This window comes from Cornus florida, unplaced genomic scaffold, assembly GCF_030987335.1.
Source record: "Cornus florida cultivar Cherokee Brave unplaced genomic scaffold, ASM3098733v1 CherokeeBrave_3.0.0_Hap2_Chr08, whole genome shotgun sequence".
Lineage (NCBI taxonomy): Eukaryota > Viridiplantae > Streptophyta > Magnoliopsida > Cornales > Cornaceae > Cornus > Cornus florida.
In genome coordinates, this window is record NW_026775578.1 from 67,402,869 (window position 1) to 67,426,695 (window position 23,827).

Consider the following 23,827-nt stretch of genomic DNA (forward strand, 5'->3'; position numbering starts at 1 on the left):
GCCATCATTCTTGTGTGTTAAGTGTGGATGGAAAATCCATATGAACCACTTCATATTGGGTGGATGTCAATGCCTATTTAATCGATGGAAAATATGTGTTAGTTCAGTTTTCTTTAATGTAACCTAAAAGAAAATAATAAGAGGTTCAATAATAATACCTCTGAATGACCAACAATAGCTCTTTCACCAAGACCATAATGTTAAGTGGATATTGATGGCTATTAAATAAAGTAGTAAATGTCAACATACATGTGTTTATAATGTATAATAAATATGAAATAAAAAATTATAATTTTTACCTATGAATGAAGTATAACAGGTTTCTTACCAACTCTGCCACCACTGCCACCAATGCCAGCACCTCTAGCAGCTCTGCCACCACCTCTAGCAGCTCTGTCACCACTTCTAGCAAGTCTGCCACCACCACCTATGTGAAAACTATCACCACCCCTAGTAGCATCTCTGTCATCCCTACCACCTCTAGCTCCTTGTCTAGCTCTGTTAACTCTTACACCACCTTTGTTAGCTCTCTCACCACCTCTATTAGCAGCTCTCCTACCTTCTGTAGTAGAATTCCTCCCACTCCTTCCAACAACAGTTTCATCTCTACCACCACCTACACCACTTGTGCGCCTCTTACTATTGGTGGTGTAATGTTTTTGATTTTTATTATTTTCTATTTTTTAGGATTTTTTTTTATTTTTCAGGTTTATCTCCATCTTGTCTCGTTTTGTGTGCCGGGCACCGTGAGGTGTGCCGAAGAGTCCCGATAATTGGTTGGGATATTTTCTTGAGTTTAGGACTCTTGGAAATACATTGGTTGCCATTTCGGCATTTTTTCGTTTTTTGGGCAGGGAGAGGTGGGACCCGTAACCGAATTTGTGGTGTACGGCTATTATTTTTCGGATTCATTGCATTTCATTCATTATTATTTTGTGCATAGATTATTTGCTTACATGTTTATTTGGTGGCTATAACTTGGTTAGTGTATATGTTTGTTAAAATGAAAGAAAAGAAAAAAATTGAGATTTTTATTTGGCCTGAGACCCACCACCACCATAAGTCATTACAAATGACTTATGAGTCATTACAAACTCATCAGTTTTCTCTCTCCACGCCAGAAACTCTCTCTTTCCTCTACATTTTCTTTTCTTCTTTTATTTCTCTATTTAAAGCTTTGATCTCTCCTTCTCCTTTAAGAATTAAACTTTGCAACTGAAGGCAAAGTCGACGAGTACGATGAGGGCTCTATTTTAATCGGAGCAATTTTTAGTTTGGAGCACCTTTGGGATTTTAAATTTTACGACTGAATCAGGGCTTTTCATCTTTATTGAGGTAGGGGTGTTCTAATCCACAAATTCTTTGGTTCTAGTGAATTTTCTCTCCTTAAATTACTTCTAAGCATGTTTAATTAAATTTTTATGTGATAATGTGGTTTATATGAATATTTGGTTCAAATATATGTTCCTTGAGTTGATGTAATGAAATATATATTCAATTTATGCTATGGTATGTTATATTTGCATATTGTTGGAAATTATCGGCTTATACAAAATTTCATTATTGAATTGGCATTTGAAAGAATGAAACATTTATGCATTCATTGGAAAGAAAAAGGGAAAAGTGTTTTCGAAAACAAATGAAATTTTTTTGTAAAAATGTTTTAAAATTATTTGCAAAAACCCAGACGCCTATTAGTCGCTTAGTGGTCCGTGGCATTAGTGTGGTCTAGAGAGGACTAGGGAGAGACTCTAGCATGGTTGAGCTACCTAGGCCCTTTAACGACGCCTTGGAGTTACCATGTGGTCGAAGATAGTTAACCAATCTTCTTCTCGTAACGCCATGGAGTCGCTGTGGATCGGATTGCACTAACGGTTTGGAAAAGTGAAATGGTATTGTTTCAAAAATGGGGAGCAACATTGCATGACATTGCACTTCATCGGCATATGTTGTATACTTGGTGGTCAGATGACTTATATACATTCTTTTTGTTGTATTGTTGCTTTGCTTGTTTTCCTAAGGCATAATCCCGTTTACTTGTACTCTATTCTTTGTGTGGATTCACGGGGTCATAAGAGTTGTGTCTTAGACACTTCCTACTAAGCTGTTGGCTCACCCCATTACTTTAATATTTTCAAGACATGGAAAAGAGGTTGTGGACGACAATCCATGTGATACCCCCTAATTTCGAAACACGGGTTGATCAAGTCCGCACATAAAATCAGAGGACATCAAAACAATTAAAGTATTTAAACAAGCACATATTACAAAAAGAATTAGAAAGAATAAATGACTCACTGAAGAAATTAATAAATAATAATTCCATTAAATAATAATTCTCCAAATGTTACAACTCGGGAATCCCATAATTCAAGGACCCCTAAATCAACATACACTATTCAGAAATCTATAAATAAAACTTAAGTTAAAATAATAATATCCTACTTTAACATAAATAAGAGTGGATGATAAATAAGTCTCACAAACTGCGGATCCTCAACCTTGAGACTTGAACCTCTAATACCTGAAAGATAAAAATAAGTGAGTCAAACCCACGAGCAAGTTCTCTTTACCAGGCCTCTGAAAACCAATAAGCAGATCATCTCTGATTAAAACCAAACCTAATAAAGTTTTAACTTTAATAAACAATAATACACTAACCACATCTATTACTAGGTTCATTAATTTTTAAAACCCATAAACAATGATTAAATATTAATCATACCTACATTAATCCACTATTTCTTTTAAAGAAAAATTCCTTAAACCTTAATCACATCCTAATCGATTATTAAATCATTTAAATAATAAAACATAATTAATGGAATAATACATTTAATCTCATCCCTAATAATAACTGTAATTATTTAAATCACATATTCAATATCCAAGCTTTAATAAATCATCCATATCTCCACCAGTATTATTTTATTAATATATGTACAATAATACACTAACTTGTAAATATTAGATTATTCTAATTTAAGAACATCTAATCTTAATCCAACCTATACATACAATAACCATAGATGCAATTTAAACATCTAATACATATAGCCATTAACTTATGCTTTGGCAAATCAACCATGCTATTATAAATATATTTATTTATATATTGGCAACTCAACCATGCCTCCTTAAGTATATATTTATACTTTTAATTAACAACTCATTCATGCTTCCTATATATGTATTTTATTCATACAAATATTTAGGCCATATATTTAAGCTTTCTGCAACTCATCCACGCCTACAATTCAACTATGTACCAACTTTAAACTTAACGATGAATTAAATCACATATAGACATCTCATGCATTTCATAAGCATAACATTACTTTAATAACCAGCTTATCTAGATATACCAAATAAGAATAATTAATATTAATCATCTTAAATGATATATATATACATACACATATATTATATAATATATAAATATGTATAATACCATCTATAATAATCTTTGATTATTTAAATCATATATATACATGTATATCAATATATATATATATATATATATATATATATATACACACACACACACACATCCCTCCATACTTATCCTAAACAATTAAACCATATATACATATATATAAATAATTATATATATATACATATACTTCCTTCCATAATAATATATTAATTTAATTATATTTACGCAATTTAAATGCTACTAAATATCGTCAGAAATAGTTTCCCATAAATACTCCATCTTGGTAAATAATTTTTCGATACCGTCTCACTAAAATGTAAATATCTCTTAGTATGATGGGAATCTGATAATAAAATTAGTACCATTGGAAAGAGGATGAAAAATCTTTGAATTTGACCTTAAGAATGACCCAATTTAGATTTAAAATAACTGAGTTATGACCATTTCAATTTCATGTCACAAAACAGGCAAACAGGGATCAGCACGCGCCCCCACGCACTTGTACGCACTGGATCCAAGTCTCCATGTGTACTGGCGCATTCTGATTGGCTGGAGTTGGTATGGTCATAGCACCAACGTCTAAAAGATGTGTAAAATAGTGTGGCCAAGTTTTAAATTTATAAATGCCACTACTACCGCTAACTAAAAATATAGTTAGGGTGAGTAGGGATCGTCCTAAGGGAATGTGGGTGCACTAACAATGGAAACAATGTTTAGGGTTAGTAGGTCAAGTGATTAAAGGTAGATTGTTTAGTTGATTAAACTATAATGCAATTGAAATTAGAGCAAGCAAAAGTAACAATTTAGAAAGTAGGGGAAAAGATATAAAGGAGAGGACTTGGGGTACTAGAGCTCACCTCTAAGCTTGACTTCACTAGACACTAGCAATTGTATATCAATGGAGAAATTGAATTGTAACTTGTGGGTGTGTGTGACATTAATTGAAACTAGGCATGGATGGCAAATAAGTATAGATTGTCTAACCAATTCAAATGAAAAGCACAACCTATCAAATAAGACCATAATCCATTCAATGAAACCACAATTTATGCACACACAACTATTTAGAAACATACACTCTTTGCATTCATAAGGATGGAACAACAAGGAACAAAAATAGATTGTCCACCTATCTATAAATCTAAAGTAACTACACTACATCTACACTAAAGATATGGAAATTAAACTAAGTAAGCTAAAGGTGTGGCACAATCCATCAAGAAACAAGTGTGAACCATCAAATAAATTGCAAAAGTGTTCAATTAAGTACTATGTTTTGATCATGTATGGATTAACTTCATCTATACATATAGACATGCATAAATTCCATTACATCTCAAGAAAAACACATGAATCATCCATTTTAGCATACATAGACATATGATTAGAAATAGATAATCAATTGAAAACATTAAGCCATACACATCAAGTAGAAACCATAAGATAAATATACAAATCCAAGATCAAAACATTTGTTACAAGTAAATCCCTAAAAACATACAAAGCACTAAGTCTAGGAAGCAAACTTAGGGGTTACTCTAACCTTAAGTAGATGTCTAGCCACTCATTGAAGTAGTCATCCAACCCTCAAGTGCTATCTCCATGGTAGGAATGACCTCCTTCTTGATGGAAACCCTAGAAGAATGAAAGAACTCCCAAAGATGTGTAAAAGCTCTCTCTAGTCTCTAGCCTCCTCTCCAAGATATGAGATATGATATAAAAATGGCTCAAAATCCTTATATAGGAGGCTCAAATGTCACCCCCAATGGTCTAGAGTCATGCACTATGGTCCTTGAATTGATTACACCATGAGCCAACTTTTAATGAGCTGGAACTTATTTTTTTTCAGACTTGAGGATATTCGATCAATCGAATTGTCTTGAGATCAATCGAACATTACTGAGATCCATCGAATACTGCAGAGATCGATCATCCTTGGCGGCGCCTTTTTGAATAAAGACAAATCACTGAGATATTTTGGGATATTTTAGGAAAGAGACAAAAGTGGTAGGTGGAATGGTAGGTGTGGATAAGGTTGAATATGTTCGATCGATCGAAGAATTGTTGGATTGATCAAACATGCTAAGATCTTTTGGATAAAGCCAGTTGCTTGGATCCATCTTGAAATGCCTAGATCGATGATGCTTCAATCGATCGAAGAAATGTTGTGATCGATCGAATTTGCTAATTTTCACACTTTGCTTCATTCTGACTTTACTCATTTCTTCCATCCAGCTTGAGTTAGCTTCTTTTAGGCTCTTATTTGGCTGAATTAACTTATTTTTGGGATAAGCGCCTGAAAAAGGGCAATAATATAAAATTAGTCTAAAACGGGAAAGTAAGATAGATAAAGGTCCTAGAATACCTAAGCTTATGGAGTTTAAATGCGCACTTTTCAACGCGCATCAGGAGTCTTTCAGTTGCTGTGAGCTCGCCCACACCAAATTATTTCTATATTGACTAGACCACATTTATGGTCCAGATGCACATGCGTACCCTTTACCATACGCCGTAATGCACCAAATCATTCTACTTATATTAAATTAATCCAATGGCCTAGATTAGCGTGTGTAACATCTTATCTTGTGCCACAATACACCAGATTACGGATTAATCCACTTAAGATTAAATAATCTAATGGTCCAGATCAACATGTGTACCACCATTCCATGCGCTGCAACACACTGGATCAATCCACCATCTATCATCCCCATTCAGCGACCCAAATATGCATGCCTACCATTTTAATCTAATATGCAATACAGAGCACTCCATTCAATGGTCCAGATCAGCATTTGTTTTGCTGCAAGAAAATACAGTAATAGGGATAATTCCCAATGCATGTAAATTGGTAAGATTAAGTTATAAAGAAATGCAACGAGCATAGATTAGCATAGTATATTCTTAATAAATTATGAGATATGCCTACTAATTATAAGAATGTGTGGATAGGTTAATTTCCACACGGATAAAAGGAACATTGAAATTTGAAATTAAATAATCAAAGTGCATTCCTTGTAAAGGATTATGGGCCTAGGTAGTGGACTGATGTTTCCACGTTTTGAATGAATTAGAGGAACGGGACTTTTATATATATGTTGTTGATTTTGGGAATGTTGTATACTATTTGCATTATGCGTTAGGACATAATAGATTAGTTTTAAGGCCAAGTGAGGCCATTGCATTTTATATGCGTTTCAACAGGTTGTTATAGGACTATTTTCTGTAGAGGTTATGCCAATTTTTTGGTATTATCGACCGGTATCTTTTTGGGTCGTTACATATGGTCTTCCACCTTTACCTTTTGGTTATCTTCTAACACGCTCAAGTGATTTACAAGTCCTTACATTATAACCTAAGACAAGACATTTAGTGCATCTTAATTTTGACCTCTTCACCACTGGCCTTTTGAAAGACCCTCACCTGGACCTCTTTTCTTGTTCTATTTAGGTCTTCTAGGTCTAGTCATATAAGGTGGTGGCAGTATTGGAGCAGTACCAACTTCTCTTTTCATATTCCTCAAAGACACTGGAATTATGACATATTCATAAGACTTAAAGTATGTTTCTTTATAGTTAGGAGGGTCAACAAAAAGTTTTAGATCAAACCTCTTATTCAAAATTGCTGCCACTGCATGTTTGTAAAGTATGCCAGTTATGTCTTAATACTTATATAAACAAGTTCTTGCAGCAAGATTCACATAATCACTAATCCCAACTTCATTCCATGTCATGTTTTCCACCTCATACTTGTTATGCCCTGCATAACTCAAACGCAATCTTCTTACATTTTCAGAAATTTTATCCAATTTCTCTTTAATTTCTGGACACAACAATCCCTTAACCTTATCCATCATCTCTCAATTGCTTTGATACCTTAGCATCAGTTGTTTTCTGATCTTTTCAAACGTGTAAATTAAAGGCTTTTCCCTTGCCTTCCCAATATAGCTGTTAAATGACTCACACGTGTTATTTGCACATAGGCTATTCCTACTCTTTGTAGTGTATGCTGACCTTGCCTAGACCTTTAAAGGAATCTTCATTAACCAGTCATGTGCATCCTTGTTAACTGCCTTCATCTCTTCCATATGTAGCACAAAATCAAATTTTGTCTATGTTGTGGATGCATTCTAGAATATGTTCCTTAGTATTCTACCTGAAATTATCATATATGTGTTTAATACAGAACATAATATATGCTCTAGGATATTTATGCTCAAATACCTCAAGTAGACCCTACAAATTTAAAGCAAAATATTGTAAATATGTAAAACATTAAACTAAGATAATAAATGACCATATACATTAAAAGATAAACATGTATACCTTCTGTCGATCTGAGATAAATGTGTACTTATGATAATTGCCAACTAAACCCATCAATTCATCCAAGAACCATTCCCAAGAGTCCTTGCATTATGCCTCAACACGCCCAATTGCAATTGGATAAAAGCCATTGTTGCCATCCCAACCAACAGTACACAATAAGTGTCCCCCATCGAGTCCTTTCAAGAAACATCCATCTAAACCAATAAATAGTCTACAACTCTCTAAGAATCCTTTTCACATAGCCTCTAGGGAATAGAACAACCTATAGATAAAAGTACTATCATCACTATAGGGTATTGTTCTTATATTAGCAATACTCCAAGGATTTTTTTTTCCAGTATTAACCCATAATAGTCCTTAGCTCTTGCAAATTGCTTTGAATAATCACCTTCAATCATTACTAAAGCCAACTTCTTTGCTCTAGCCACTTTTTGTTTACTCATTTCAACATTAAATTCACTTTCAACTTTCTGCACAAAACCTTTCAACGAGTAAGTTGGATCAACAAAAATCTTTTCAGTATAATGTTTTCCTACATAACTATATGTCAGTTGACTGTTTTTGTGATACCCCTCGACTCCGAGACATGGGTTGATCAGAAAACAAACCCGAACCCGAGGGAATATCAAACAATTAATATATAAATAAACATAGAATACAAAAAGATAATGAAATATTAAAGCTGAAGGAATTCTAAACTATAATCCCTTAAAATTAAATACTTAAAATCCAATAATCCCAATACCATCAGAAATAAATATGAATAATGATCTACCAATCCAAAACCTCCTAGATAACAACTCGGGGATCCATCCAATGAACCCTTAATAAAATCCCAAACTGAAACGAAAAACTAAAAAAAAAAAACCAGTACTAAATCAGGAAGAGAGATCCTACGTCGTCGAAAGAATGAGTGACCATCTCTACTCAGCACGAACAAGTTCTAAGCCTGGAACTGACCAACACCTGGATAAAATAGAAGTGAGTCAGTCCCACGAACAAGTTCTATCCTACTACAATTCAAACAGAGACTCGATACGCATGTACATCCTAAACAACTCAACAATAGCTATATAATTCGTACATAGGTATATATCCACACTACGAGACTCTCACTGGACTATGAAGAGGGTCTCAACCTGAATAGAAGGTAACATGCAAAACGCACCTGAGTAGGCATGTGTATCTAAGCCTAACAGGGTATACCTCAACCAACATAGCCAGCTACGCATCCTACTGCATATACGCTCCCTAACCGTCAACTCTGAGACTCAAGCTCATATCGCGGTACCATAAATATACATTTAAAGTTCTATCCTATCTAACCATAATAAATCCAGTTAGCTGTTCAGCTTGTTCAACTGCACTGACTTACATATAAGTAGGATTTTATTTTTATAATCCGTTTCCTTATTCCAAAATAGGTAGGACTTAGCGATTTGAGATAATCCATCCCTAGTATGCCACCGTCCCATACCGGTGCATACAATTCAAACATCCAGCAGTTGATAATACAGACAGTGAGTATAAATATCAACTAAACCATAAATCCAACAATTGATAATAAAAATATTAAATATAAATATCAATTGTTCTGTACTAAGCATGATAAAGTTTTGTAAATCAACAGGCTTATTCGATACTACTCCAAAGGTCCAATAATTGATAATACATATCACACATGTAAACATCAATTAATTCCAAGTTAGCATAATAGAATATATAAATTCACATGCTTACTTTAATACCAATCCAGTAATTAATGAAATAAATAGTTAAATTATAAACATCAATTAATCCTTAGCAAGCATTACACAGAGTTAAACATGCTTATTCCTACCACTGATACTTTATTAGAGTGGTCTAACCATCCACAGAAAACTGCTAAATTAAACATAAGCAATTAAAATTCTCCACGTCTAACAACAGTATACCAATTTGTTTTAAAAATTATATACAGTTTTCGCTATAAGCATTAGGTGATTTATTACACATCATCCAACCTCTGGAAGTTTTAATATGGCCTTAGACATTACTGAAAACCCCCATTACAACTCCTAATTGAATTTGAAAACTTCAAAATCCAAGCACCATAACCAAACAAGTCACTGAAAAGCTGAAAAATAAATAAAAAAATTCGAGGGAGCCGCCTCCCTAGTTCATGGAGCGAGGGAGCCGCCTCCAAAGACTCTAGAGTCTATTCTTTTCTTAGGGGAGCCTGCTCCCTTCAAAAGGGAGCCGGTTCTCCTCCTATTTCTTCATCTTCTTCAAGTCCGGTGACTTTCCGAACATCCGTCCTCCATTCCTAGGGTTCCTAGGTGTCTAAACTAGGTTCTAGTGTGTTCTAGAAATAATTAAATTCTTTATTCATTAATTGACATCAATTAAAACATGAATTATGCAAGAAAATTTAAAAACAAGCAACCACCAATTCATGTATAGACATACTGTTATAATTAAACCTAACATGCGAACCATATTAATTTTAATATTTATATATTCCTGGAATTATGTTAAGCATGTAAAGAACATGAGTTAAAGGGAGAGAGTTAGGAAAAGAACTTACTTTTGAGATTTCGGTTCAAAACCTTAGCGTCGTCTTCCTAAATTCTCCGGCGATCCTTCACTGTTTTACTCCTCTATTTCCTCCTTGATTCAACACACGAACCACACCCCTTTAATCCTTCCTTGGTTCAGTCTTAGCCCTAACTAAACCCTAAATTTCCTCTCTCTATTTCACTATGCCACCATTACATGAATAAGGTTCCAAAAACCCATGTCAGACCCACTGTTGTATTTATAGGTTTAAGAAAAACATACCAACCCTAATTCTAATATAATTTAGAGACGAAAATCGAACAATTCATTCTATATCTAAGTCGACTAAATAAAACGTGACTAACTAAAAACAAAACCCTAATGAAATAATTAAAACAATTTCCAACAACTAATCCTAAGTTAACAATTAATGAAAACGACTAATTTAAATTACCACATAAGCATAACATCAATTACACAAATAATTCAATTCAATAAAAATAATTAAACAAATAATTTTAAAAAATAAAATAATTTAACAGATAATTTAACAAAATAAAATAATTAAATAATTAAATAAACAATTAAGCAAAGAAAAATTCATAAAACGATTAATTAAATACCGAGACTATCCTTTTAAAATTAGGAGTATTACATTCTTCCCCCCTAACAAAAGGAATTTTATCCTTGAAATTCGCTCTTACCTTCTTCCAATATTTCAGGAAATTACGAGCGAATGACATCCTCCCGTTCCCAAGTAGACTCATTCTCATTGTGATGACTCCACTGAACACATACTAAAGGAATAACCTTATTTCGAAGAATCTGATCCCTACGGTCGACAATACGACACGGTGGCTCCAAATAGGTTGCATCCGGCTATAACTCAATCTCCTAACATCGACATGTTGATACCGATCCTCATCGTGCAGAAATTTCCGCAACATTGAAACATGAAACACATTGTGCACATGATCCAAATTATCCGAAAGTGCCAACCGATAAGCTACAGCTCCAACTCGATTCGTAATCATGAAGGGACCGACAAACCGCGATGACAACTTCTCTTTCTTCCCAAAGCGCATTACACCCTTCATAGGAGACACTTTGAGTAGAACCTGATCCCCAACCTGAAACTCCAAAGTACGAGTGCAATGATCGACATAACTCTTCTGTTGACTCTGGGCAGTGCGCATACGATCCTGAATAAGAGCAATCTTCTCAGAAGTATCCTTAATGAACTCAGGACCCAAGAATTTGCTCTCTCCAACCTCCATCCAACAAATAGGCGATTGACACGGTCGGCCGTATAATGCCTCAAATGGTGCCATACCAATAGTCTTCTGGAAACTATTGTTATATGAAAACTTCACTAGTGGCAAATAATCTTCCCAGTGGCCCTTGAAATCAAGAACACACGAACGAAGCATATCCTCCATGATCTGGTTAACCCGCTCGGTCTGTCCATCAGTTTGAGGATGATAAGCAGTGCTAAGATGCAACTCTGTACCCAAAGCCTGCTAAAAACTCTTCTAAAATCTAGACACAAAACTTGAATCCCTGTCTGATATAATAGACAACAGAATGCCATGCAGCTTCACAATCTCTGAAATGTATAGTCTCGCCAACTGCTCCAAAGTGAAGTCAGAGCGGATAGGCAAGAAATGAGCTGATTTAGTCAATCTATCCATAATGACCCAAATGAAATTGCGATCCTTGAAGGAATTAGGCAATCCCTCCATGAAATCCATAGAAATGCTCTCCCATTTCCACTTCGGTATCGGTAGTGGCTGTAGAGCTCCTAGCGGCCGCTGATGATCAATTTTGACCATCTGACAAGTACTACACCAAGAGACAAAAATGGCAATATTCTTTTTTATACCTGCCCACCAAAACTGCCGCTTCATATACTGATACATCTTGTCTCCTCCTGGATGAACAGAAAACTCAGAATGAAGAGTCTCAGTCATCACATCCTTCCTCAAATCATCAGCAGAAGTTACCACCAAACATCCCTTGTACCTCAAACCTCCATCAGTCCCAACATAGTAAAATGGGACCTCTCCAGAAGTTATCTCCGCAATTTTGTCAATGCACTGCTGATTCGTGAGTTGTGCCTTCAAAACTTTGTGAATAATAAAATGTGTAACTACCATGCAAGCCATGAAAGCATCCGACAACTCATCCACTATCTTCAAAGCATTCCACTCAGTGGTGAATAAAGTAGAAAGACTAGCAGCAGGTCGACGACTGAGTACATCTGCCACCATATTCGCTTTCCCTAGATGGTATTGTATAGAGAAATGATAGTCTTTCACAAACTCTAACCATCGGTGCTATCTTATATTTAGCTCCCGTTGAGTGAACAAATACTGCAGACTCTTGTGATCACTAAATAATCTGAAGGATTCTCCCAATAAATAATGCCTCCAAATACGTGAGGCAAAGACCACAGCTGCCAACTCCAAATCATGTGTTGGATAATTAAGCTCATGAGGCTTAAGCTTACGAGATCCATACGAAATCGGTCATTCCTCCTGCATCAAAACACATCACAGACCTTGCAAAGAAGCATCGGTGTAGACAAGATACTCTATCCTGCTCTGTGGAGTAGACAGAACCGGTGCAGAAGTCAACTTGTGCTTTAGCTCATCAAAAGCTTTCTGACAGTGTTTATCCCACACGAACCGTACACCCTTCTTAGTCAAATGAGTGAGTCGTCTCGCTATCTTTGAGAACCCCTAGATGAGCCTACAATAATATCCTGCCAATCCGAGAAAACTCTGAATCTCAGTAGGTGAAATAGGTTGTCCCCACTCAACCATTACGGAAACCTTTGGCTGGATCTATCGCTATTCCCCTTTCTGACACCATGTGACGCAGAAACTTCACTTCCCGCTGCTAAAATTCACACTTCTCAAACTTAGTATATAACTGGTATTCACGAAGTGTCTACAACACAATCTGAAGATGTCTAGCATGATCGTCCTCCAACTTAGAATAGATCAAGATATCATCAATGAAGACAATGACAAACTGATCCAAATAAGCCCTGAAGACTCTGTTCATTAAGTCTATGAAGACTGCTGGTGTATTAATCAACCCGAATGGCATGACACAAAACTCATAAGAACCATATCTAGTGAGAAACATTGTCTTCGAAATATCTTGCTCCCTAACCCGAAGTTGATGATATCCAGAACGAAGTTCAATCTTAAAGAAGTATGTAGCTCCCTTCAATTGATCAAAAAGATCATCAATCCTGGGCAAAGGGTACTTGTTACGAATAGTAACCTTGTTCAACTCCCTGTAATCTATACACAGCCAAAGTGAACCATCCTTCTTCTTCACAAACAGAATTGGTGCTCCCCAGGATGAAGTACTCCTATGAATAAAACCCTGGCTAAGTAATTGCTGAATCTAATCCCTCAACTCTCGCATCTCCACTGGTGCCATCCTGTATGGTGCCCTAGCAATAGGCGTAGTGCCTGGAGCCAAGTCAATTACAAAATCTATCTCACGACTAGGTGACAACCCTGGAATCTCCTGAAATACATCCAAAAAATCCTATATAATTGGTAGGCTATCCAATGACACAGTAATCCCCTCTTTCATTTCCTCCTCTATATGGAACAAATAAGTGCTAATGACCCCATTAGAATGTGGCATATCAACGACGTACATATTTTGACCAAATATGGTGAACACAATAGACCTATCATAACAATTAACTTGGGCATAGTAGTGCGATAACAAATCCATCCCAAGTATTACATCATAAGTGTGCATGTCCAGGACCAAAAGATTGGCTAGAAATCTAAGTCTACCAATATCTAGTGTCACAAGCCCATCATTTTCATGTAAAATGGCAGTGTTGCCTAACGGTGTAGAAATACCCTGAGGTATATCACATACCCGTGTCATCATCCCGGATAAAGTAACAAAAGACTGAGATACAAATGAGTGTGTAGCACCCATATCAAACAAAACATGACCTTTTGAACCCTGAATAAGAAACATACCCTCAACAGCCTGAGGTGCCTGAATATCCTGCAGCATGGGGTTGAAAACCCCACCGTAATGCAACTATTGCGGTGCCTGTCCATGAGGCTGTGGCGGTGCTGGTAATGCTGGATAAGTCTGTCCCTGAATCCATGGAACTTGTGGAGCGGGTAAAGGTACCGGTACCCTCTGTCCCTGCTGCACATGCTGTCCCTGTCTCTGTCCTGCTTTAGGACACTGCCTGGAAGTATGACCATACTCTCCACAAATGTAGCAACTACCCTGGAAAGTGCCAAATGGCCTCCTCTGTCGGTTTGCATGTGGCTGACCCTGTCCTACCTGTGGTCCACCATTCTACTACCTCTAAATAGGTGCCCCATTCCTGTGAGCATCTGAACCACCCTTGTGCTTCTTCTAAGGTTATTATCCCTGGAATTGTCCTTGTTATTCTGCCGGTGTCCATTGCCATTTCCTTTTTCAGCTGATTGATTAGCAGAGTCTCTGTCACCCCGCTTCTCACCTCTAGCATGTCTGAAGTCCACGGTCAACTGATACTGCTGCAAAGCGGCGTCTACCACCTAAGCATAAGTAGTGTAGGCTGGACTACCTGTAATAGCTTGCTAAATAGACCACATCAGTCCCTTAACGGAACTATTGCGCTTCTTCTTCTTTGTATCCACCTCCTTTGGAGCAAAAAGAGATAAACGCTTAAACTGCTGCTCATACTCTGCCACTATCATATTTCCCTATTGCAGATTAAGGAACTCTGTCTTCATAGCTGCCCTGACTACATAAGGAAAGTATTTCTTATCAAAGCGTGCACTGAACTGATCATAAGTCAATGACATCCTCTCCTCTGTGGTGGTAACTGACTCCCACCACTGTAGTGCATCTCCAACTAGCTTGAAGGTAGCAAACATCTGCTTCTGAACCTCCATGCTGTAATGACCCGGTCATTTTCCTTCCTTTCCTTTTCTTAGATTTTCACGGATATTTTTTTCCCGTTGATTTTTTCCTTTTTGAGTTCAGTTTATTATCACTTAGTGTCATCTTGAGTGCTTGAGGATGGTATTTGAGACTCTTTTCTTTGGATTGACAACCTCCTTTGAGGACCGAGTCATTTCCACATTTTCACTTTTTGGACACTATTCACTTTTCGTCTTTTTCCTTATTTTGTCTTTTCCCCGTTTGTCACTTTTTGGCACAACTTCAGTTTTTGTGCTCAAAGTTGGTTTTTGACTTCATGTATCTTCATTCTAAGTGATTTCCATGAAATACATATCTTTACTTTTGTAGAAAAGTACTCTAGTTGCTCCCGGTTCCCATAGGGGCATGGATGCACTATTTTTCATAAAACTTTTTCTTTTCTTGGGGTGTTTTTCATAAATATCTTTTGAAGATATTTATTTTAGGGGTTTTTAAGAAAATATCTTTTTGGAAGATATTTTTATTCTGGGCCAGTTTCGCAGTTATTGCTTTTTGGAAGGGTCATTGTGTAATTAATGAAAGTTATTGTAAAATACTTTGTTTTGAGCCTGGATAATCGTACGAGATTCATTTTCACTTTTCGTTGAGTCATGTACTCTTAGAATTTCTTTCTAGTTGTTTTTCTCCAGTTTCAGAATTTTTGGCCCCTGTTGCCACTGAACTTGTTCGGGGCATATCTTTCTGTTCGAGACTCAATTTTTGATGCCGTTTCTTCTGTTGTTCATTTTTTCTCATTATGGTTCTTTTTTGTTCACGGAGGTTTCGTTTGAGCGTGTCTGCTCAAATTTTACTTTTCCGGACCCGGCGGGGCCCTTTCGGGGCACTTTTAAGGTTTTTCTATAAATAAGGCAACTTAAGAAGAAAAATCAGATTTTTCTCTTCTTTTCCCTCTCGTGGTTGGCAGCCATGGAAGCCCATGGGGCTGCCACCTTCTCTCTCCTCTTTTGAGCTTCTTCCCTTCAATGAAAAGTCATAGTGCCTTTGTGTTTTATACTCGCCTTAACTGCGCGCATCTTTTCCCCTTATTCGAATCTATTTTTGGCCAATTTTTGAATTCGGGTTTAAGGCCAAGTTAGGATTTTGGTATGCCCTCTTTGGAGTTTTATGTTCACCTTGTTGTCCCCCTACAAAAACTAGAAGTTTCTTTGGATTCAGAGCGGTTTCAATTTGGTGGCTTTGAGATTTTCATCTTAAATTGAGGTAGGGGGTGTTATAGTTTCAATTTCTTGCTGTCTTGCATGCTAATGATACTTAAACAACTTGTATGCATGTTTTTATTCATAATCTAGAAATTTAATTTAATTATTTCTTGTATAAGATTTAATTTATATAGTTGTCTATGGCTTGGAATCAAATTGTGGCATGCTAGGAAATTAAGTCTTGATATGATTATTAACATATATTAAATTGGGTGGATTTGAATAAGTATTGAGACTTTTATTTAATATTTTTCTTTGATAAAAGTTTAATTTACATTGTTGTAACTAGCATGAAATCAACTCGTAATGAGATATTAAAATAGACATTGGCATGTTCTTTAACCTATGTTAACTTAAAAACATTTGAAGTTGTTTTAAATTCTAGAGGAATTTAATTAATTAGTCACTTAATTAGATTTTAACCTATGTTAACTTAAGGACATTTGAAGTTGTTTTAAATTCTAGAGGAAATTAATTAATTAGATTAAGTAATTTCATTTTAAGTGTTTTAGTCACTTAATCGGAGTTTTAACTTGATATTGTTGATAACCATGCTATGTCCCTTAACATATATTAAATTGAGGCCATTTGGAATAGATTTGAAATCTTGAGAATTTAATTATTTTTATTTAATTAAATTTTATCTAATTGTTCCATATATTTAACTGTGTTGTAGAAGTTATTTCTATATTTAAATCATGGATTTGGACTTATTGTGTAGTCACTTGGTTATGTTTTAAGCATTGAGTAATATTGTTGTTAAATTTATGTTCATGAGAACATGTTTCCAATATTAAATATATTATTATCTTGTGTAGTGAATTGCACACTTGTATATGACATTATATATGCCATTTTAGAATTGAAATTCTAAGGCATGGATTGTGTGGTTTCAACCTACTTATGCATGGAAGGTGATTTCGTGCATTATATAAATTATGCATAAGTTGTGAACTTATTTGGTTTATTTTGGAGTCTTGGGACATTGTTACAAATGATATGGCTAGAGTTTGGCTCTAGTGCGGGAGGTATGAGTTCTCCCCAATTGAGATAGTGCGCACTATGGTTGTCTTCCCAGCGGGTTAATGCCCGAAATAACCATGTTGTTTTTGGTTTAGTCCGAGACGTAATGTCCAAGTCTTCCACTATTTGATTTCGCATTCAATTCCAAGTTGACAACCAATGTTTAATTATGACTTGTGATTTTGGTTATTGACAATTTAATATTGTTAAGTACATTTATGCATTATGATTTTGAATGAATTATAGCATGCTTTTAATGTTGTTAAATACATTCATGTGTTATGATTTTTGATGAATCATTGTAAACTTTGATGTTGTTAAGTACATTAAGTTGTATTATTCAAATGTAGCTTAGGAATGATCCTATAAATTCAATTGGAACATAGACGTTAGGTGGCATGACCCACTTTTGTCGTTTTCGCATTTTAGATTTCAAATTAATGGCTTTGAGAATCTATATTTTGTTGCTTTGTATTGCATGCACCTATGTTGTTGAAATTTCAGGAAGGATATGTTTTATGCTAGAAATGATTTAAGGTAGCTTAGGATGATCCCTGAGTCTCACCTTTGATATAGACATTAGGTGGCATGACCCTTTTGAATTGTTTCAAGTTAATGTAAAATTCTATAAGAAATCGAGTCGATGCATGCTCATTTCCTACGAGTAGCTTTATGTTACTCACCCCGAAGTTATTGGGGGTATTGTTCAGGTACAGGATTCAAGATTCGAAGATTGCACTTTCCTCGGGTGATTTGTAGATTTGAGGTTACTTAAATGCATTCTTGTTCACATACAAGTGTTAGCATGTTTAAGTTTTGCCTATGAAATGTAATTTTTCTAACTTGGAGGTTTGACATGTCAAATGTTGTAAACGAATTATAATAAGGTCATTGGCCATTGTAACATGTTTAAAATTCCATATTGCACTTTCGTGTATGTTCACATCATCACACAATAGCACATAATGCAATTTAATCATGTTATGGGGGATCCATTTGAGACTTAGGAACTTCTTTTCATTTTTGGTGCATAACAGGTTCATTCTTCACATTTTCGACCTGTTTCGGTCGACCGGTGGCTTGTTTCGATAGACCAAAACAAAGGCTCATTCCCCTTCTTTTCTTGGTTCACTTCGGTCGACCGAACCATCATTTTGGATGACCGAAATGATGCTGCCTTGTGGGTTTTGTTTGGTTTGTTGCCTAGATAGGTTGACTTCATTTGTTTGTTCCCACAGGACCTTGTTTATCTTGTGTTAAGCTATTTGATGGCACACATGGTCTAGTTTGAACTAGATCTTGTTTCTTTGGTCGTTATTGGTGCCATAGGGTACCATTTGACCCATTTCATTCTAGCTTTCGCTTTTGATTATTTTCCTTGAGTTCCGTAACTTCATGGAAGGTCACTCTGGTGCCTTAGGGATAATTTATATCTCTAGAGACTTTGGTTTGTCTTTTGCTTCCGCATTTCGGGTCCGTTATTGGGTCAACTTTTGGCTCATCACTGACGCACCGGGTTACAAAACTTAGGCCGTCACATGTGCACTAAACCAAGCGAAGATGTCGCTCGATATCCTATTTCCACTAGTGAGCTGCTTGCACATCGGTGGAGCCGGAGAACTAAGGTGGGCTCCCCTTTGTGAAAGAACTCCTAGCATTTTCCTAAGTATCAGTCTGAACCACTGGTGATGGTATAGGTGCCTGCTGAACCTGTGGTTGATTCCGGAGTGCAGCTGTTACCCCTGCTTCTATAGCCCGAGCAATGAGGTCATTGATATGAGGAGGATACTCTGGATCTCCTCCTTTATCTTGTGTTTGCTGAACTTCCTCTTGCTCTTCGTAGAACTGACCATCATCATCCTGAAACCCAGGCAATTGTTGTTCTTCCATTAGTTGAAGCTGTAGGCGTTCTTGCTGCTTACGTGCCGCTCTCCTTTGCCTCCTATTTCCTTGCATGTTCTGTCCTCTTCTAGCGTTAACCATATGTTAATACGAAAAGACAGACATCAGAATGATTTAAACCGAATTGTAAAGGAATACAATGAATCCTAAACTTAAGCTCTAATCAAGAGAAAACGCTACGCGGAAGCCTTGTACGATACAATCCTAGAGACACTGAACCTGGAGTGCTCTGATACCAACTGTGATACCCCTCGACTTCGAGACATGGGTTAATCAGCCCAAGCCCAAACCCGAGGGAATATCAAACAATTAATATATAAACAAACACAGAATACAAAAAGATTTATGAATGAAATATTAAAGCTGAAGGAATTCTAAAATATAATCCCTTAAAATTAAAACTTAAAATCTAATAATCCCAATACCATTAGAAATAAATATGAATAATGATCTGCCAATCCAAAACCTCCAAGATAACAACTCGGGAATCCATCTAGTGGACCCCTAATAAAATCCCAAACTGAAACGAAAAACTAAAAGAAAACCAATACTAAATCATGAAGAGAGATCCTACATCATCGGAAGAATGAGTGACCATCTTTGCTCAGCGCGAACAAGCTCTAAGCCTAGAACTGACGAACACCTGGACAAAACAGAAGTGGGTTAGGCCCACGAACAAGTTCTATCCTACTACAATCCAAACAGAGACTCGATACCCATGTACATCCTAAACAACTCAACAATAGCTATATAATCCGTACATAGGTATATATCCACACTACGAGACTCTCACTGGACTGTGAAGAGGGTCTCAACCTGAATAGAAGGCAACATGCAAAACACACCTGAGTGGGCATGGGTACCTAAGCCTAACAGGGTATACCTCAACCAACATAGCCAGCTACGCATCCTATTACATATACGCTCCCTAACCGTCGACTCTGAGACTCAAGTTCATATCGCGATGCCATAAATATATATTTAAAGTTCTATCCTATCTATCCATAATAAATCTAGTTAGTCGTTCAGCTTGTTCAGCTGCACTGACTTACATATAAGTAGGATTTTATTTTTATAATCCATTCCCTTATTCCAAAATAGGTAGGACTTAGCGATTTGAGCTAATCCATCCATAGTATGCCACCATCCCATACCGGTGCATACAATTCAAACATCCAGTAGTTGATAATACAGACAGTGAGTATAAATATCAACCAAACCATAAATCCAACAATTGATAATAAAAAATTAAATATAAACATCAATTGTTCCGTACTAAGCATGATAAAGTTTTGTAAATCAACAAGCTTATTTGATACTACTCCAAAGGTCCAATAATTGATAATACATATCACACATGTAAACATCAATTAATCCTTAGCAAGCATTAGACAGATTTAAACATGCTTATTCCTACCACTGATACTTGATTAGAGTGGTCTAACCATCCACAGAAAACTGCTAAATTAAACATAAGTAATTAAAATTCTCCACGTCTAACAACAGTATACCAATTTGTTTTAAAAATTATATACTGTTTCCGCTATAAGCACTAGGTGATTTATTACACATTAACTAACCTCTGGAAGTTTTAATATGGCCTTAGACATTACTGAAAACCCCCATTACAACTCCTACCTGAATCTGAAAACTTCAAAATCCAAGCACCGTAGCCAAACAAGTCACTAAAAAGCTGAAAAATAAAAATAAAAAAATCGAGGGAGCCGCCTCCCTAGTTCATGGACCTGGCTCCCTCCTTGAGGGAGCCACCTCCAAAGGCTCTAGAGCCGGCTCCCTCCTTGAGGGAGCCTGCTCTTTCCTTAGGGGAGCCTACTCCCTTCAAAAGGGAGCCGGTTCTCCTCATATTCCTTCATCTTCTTCAAGTCCGGCGACTTTTCCAACATCTGTCCTCCATTCCTAGGGTTCCTAGGTGTCTAAACTAGGTTCCAGTGTGTTTCAGAAACAATTAAATTCTTTATTCATTAATCGACATCAATTAAAACATGAATTATGCAAGAAAATTTAAAAACAAGCAACCACCAATTAATGTGTAGATATACTGTTATAATTGAACCTAACATGCGAACCAAATTAATTTTAATATTTATATATTCTTGGAATTGTGTTAGGCATGTAAAGAACATAAGTTAAAGGGAGAGAGTTAAGAATAGAACTTGACTTTGAGATTTCGGTTCAAAACCTCAGCGTCGTCTTCCTAAATTCTCCGGCGATCCTTCATTGTTTTGCTCCTCTGTTTCCTCCTTGATTCAACACATGAACCACACCCCTTTAATCCTTCCTTGGTTAAATCTTAGCCCTAGCTAAACCCTAGTTTTCCTCTCTCTGTTTCACTCTGCCTCCAGTACGTGAATAAGGTTCCAAAAACCCTTGGTAAACCCCCTGTTGTATTTATAGGTTTAAGAAAAACATACCAACCCTAATTCTAATATAATTTAGAGGCGGGAACCGAACAATTCATTCTATATCTAAGTCGGCTAAATAAAACGTGACTACCTAAAAACAAAACCCTAATGAAATAATTAAAACAATTTCCAACAACTGATCCTAAGTTAACAATTAATGAAAACAACTAATTTAAATTACCACATAAGCATAACATCAATTACACAAATAATTCAATTCAATAAAAACAATTAAATAAATAATTTAACAAAATAAAATAATTAAACAAATAATTTAACAAAATAAAATAATAAAACAATTAAACAAATAATTAAATAAGCAATTAAGGGAAGAAAAATCCATAAAACAATTAATTAAACACCGAGACTATTCTTTTAAAATTAGGGGTATTATAGTTGTGCCTTACACCAGTACGTACAATTGTGATATCTTTATTTGGAATGATTTATCTTCACCATTTCTAGAGGCATAAATCCTCCACCCACATTTAGCCTTTCATATCACTGTGATTCTATCTCCATCATTCTTTATAAATGTTAGGTTAAACTTACCTTTTATAGTTTTATCCCCTACTGCTTCTTTAAATTCTGCTTGAGAATCAAACTTCATGCCTATTTCAAGTTTTTTATTTCCCAAGTCTGTATGAACATTGAAATTTGGATAAGATGGCCCACTTGTGGCACCATCCTCATATTCTCCACCACTTGAGTATACCAAACTCATCAACTCCTCACTTGGTGCATATTCAGAAGCCTAATACTGTCATTATCTTTATCAGATTAAATCTCAGGTTGTTCATTTTTTTTACCTCATTCACATCAGTTGCATCTTCATTATTTCTTACTTCATCAATCTCCTCATCTATCATAAAAGTGTCATCATAAAAATTCAAAAAAACATTGTCATTGTAATATTCATCATTCACATCTTCAATATCATTACCTATTCACATCTTCAATTTCATTACCATTTCTATCAACATCACTGTCATTTTCATTTTCAAGCAGATCAAAATCACTGTCACCTACATCTTCAGTTTCAGGCATATCAAAATCACTATCATCTTCATCTTTAATTTCAGGCACATCAAAATGACTACCATCTTCAGTTGCTATTGCAAGCACCTCTAGTGATCTATCTCCATCATTCTCACCTTCTGCATTTCCCACCTCTACTGATCTATCTCCATCATTCTCACCTTCTGTATTTCCCTCTTCAGTGATTGACACCACATATATTTTAATTAGGGAGAGCCTTTAGTAGTGTTCGAGCATGTTAATCACATCCCTGTCAGTCTTTAACTCCTTTAAAATCTCATCAATGTAAGACTTGTATAATAGTTTACTTGTTGTAGTAGGACAACCAAGCAGACCTATCATGTATTGAAGTTATATCATTGACATGAGATCACTGTCTATATCCTCATATATCTCAACAGACCCACTAAAATATGGACTTAATTCTGTATTACCAAACTGACCACCATAATGCATTTCTAGTGTGTATAACTTTTGAAAAGCAGGATTAAAACATAAAACAAGTAATTTCAACAAAACAATAGCAAACATAAGATAACTAAAAAAAATAATTTTGACACAGTTGCAGTAATTTTAAACAAGTATTGTCAAAGATCACTGGAATCACAACCTTATATTACTTAATTTAATGATGACTGAGACCACAAAGAAACCCTAATTTTTATTACAAAATCACTAAACCCTAATATCAATACTCCCACCCAACAATAAGGACCCACATTTAAAAGGAAAAAAACCCTAATTTTTATTACAAAATCACTAAACCCTAATATCAATACTCCCACCCAACAATAAGGACCCACATTTAAAAGGAAAGACTATAAAACCCTAAGTACTACAAAGCAAAAAAAAAAATAGTATTTACTACTAATTTCAACAATAAATTTCTAAACTCTAAATTATGAAAAAGTAGTTTGATCAATAAACAAACCCTAATCTTTGATCACTCGG

At 35.7% G+C, this 23,827-nt stretch overlaps 1 protein-coding gene across 1 annotated transcript; it reads right to left on the reverse strand.

The window, feature by feature from the left end:
- Positions 1 to 299: 299 nt before the first annotated feature.
- LOC132270433 (uncharacterized) lies at positions 300 to 23,332 on the reverse strand. Its single transcript, XM_059771613.1, has 5 exons — positions 23,251 to 23,332; positions 22,807 to 23,052; positions 22,648 to 22,700; positions 22,391 to 22,592; positions 300 to 616 (listed from the first exon to the last, which is right to left on the reverse strand). The coding sequence occupies exons 1-5, from the start codon at positions 23,330 to 23,332 to the stop codon at positions 300 to 302; spliced, it is 900 nt and encodes a 299-aa protein (XP_059627596.1).
- Between the last annotated feature and the right edge of the window lie 495 nt (positions 23,333 to 23,827).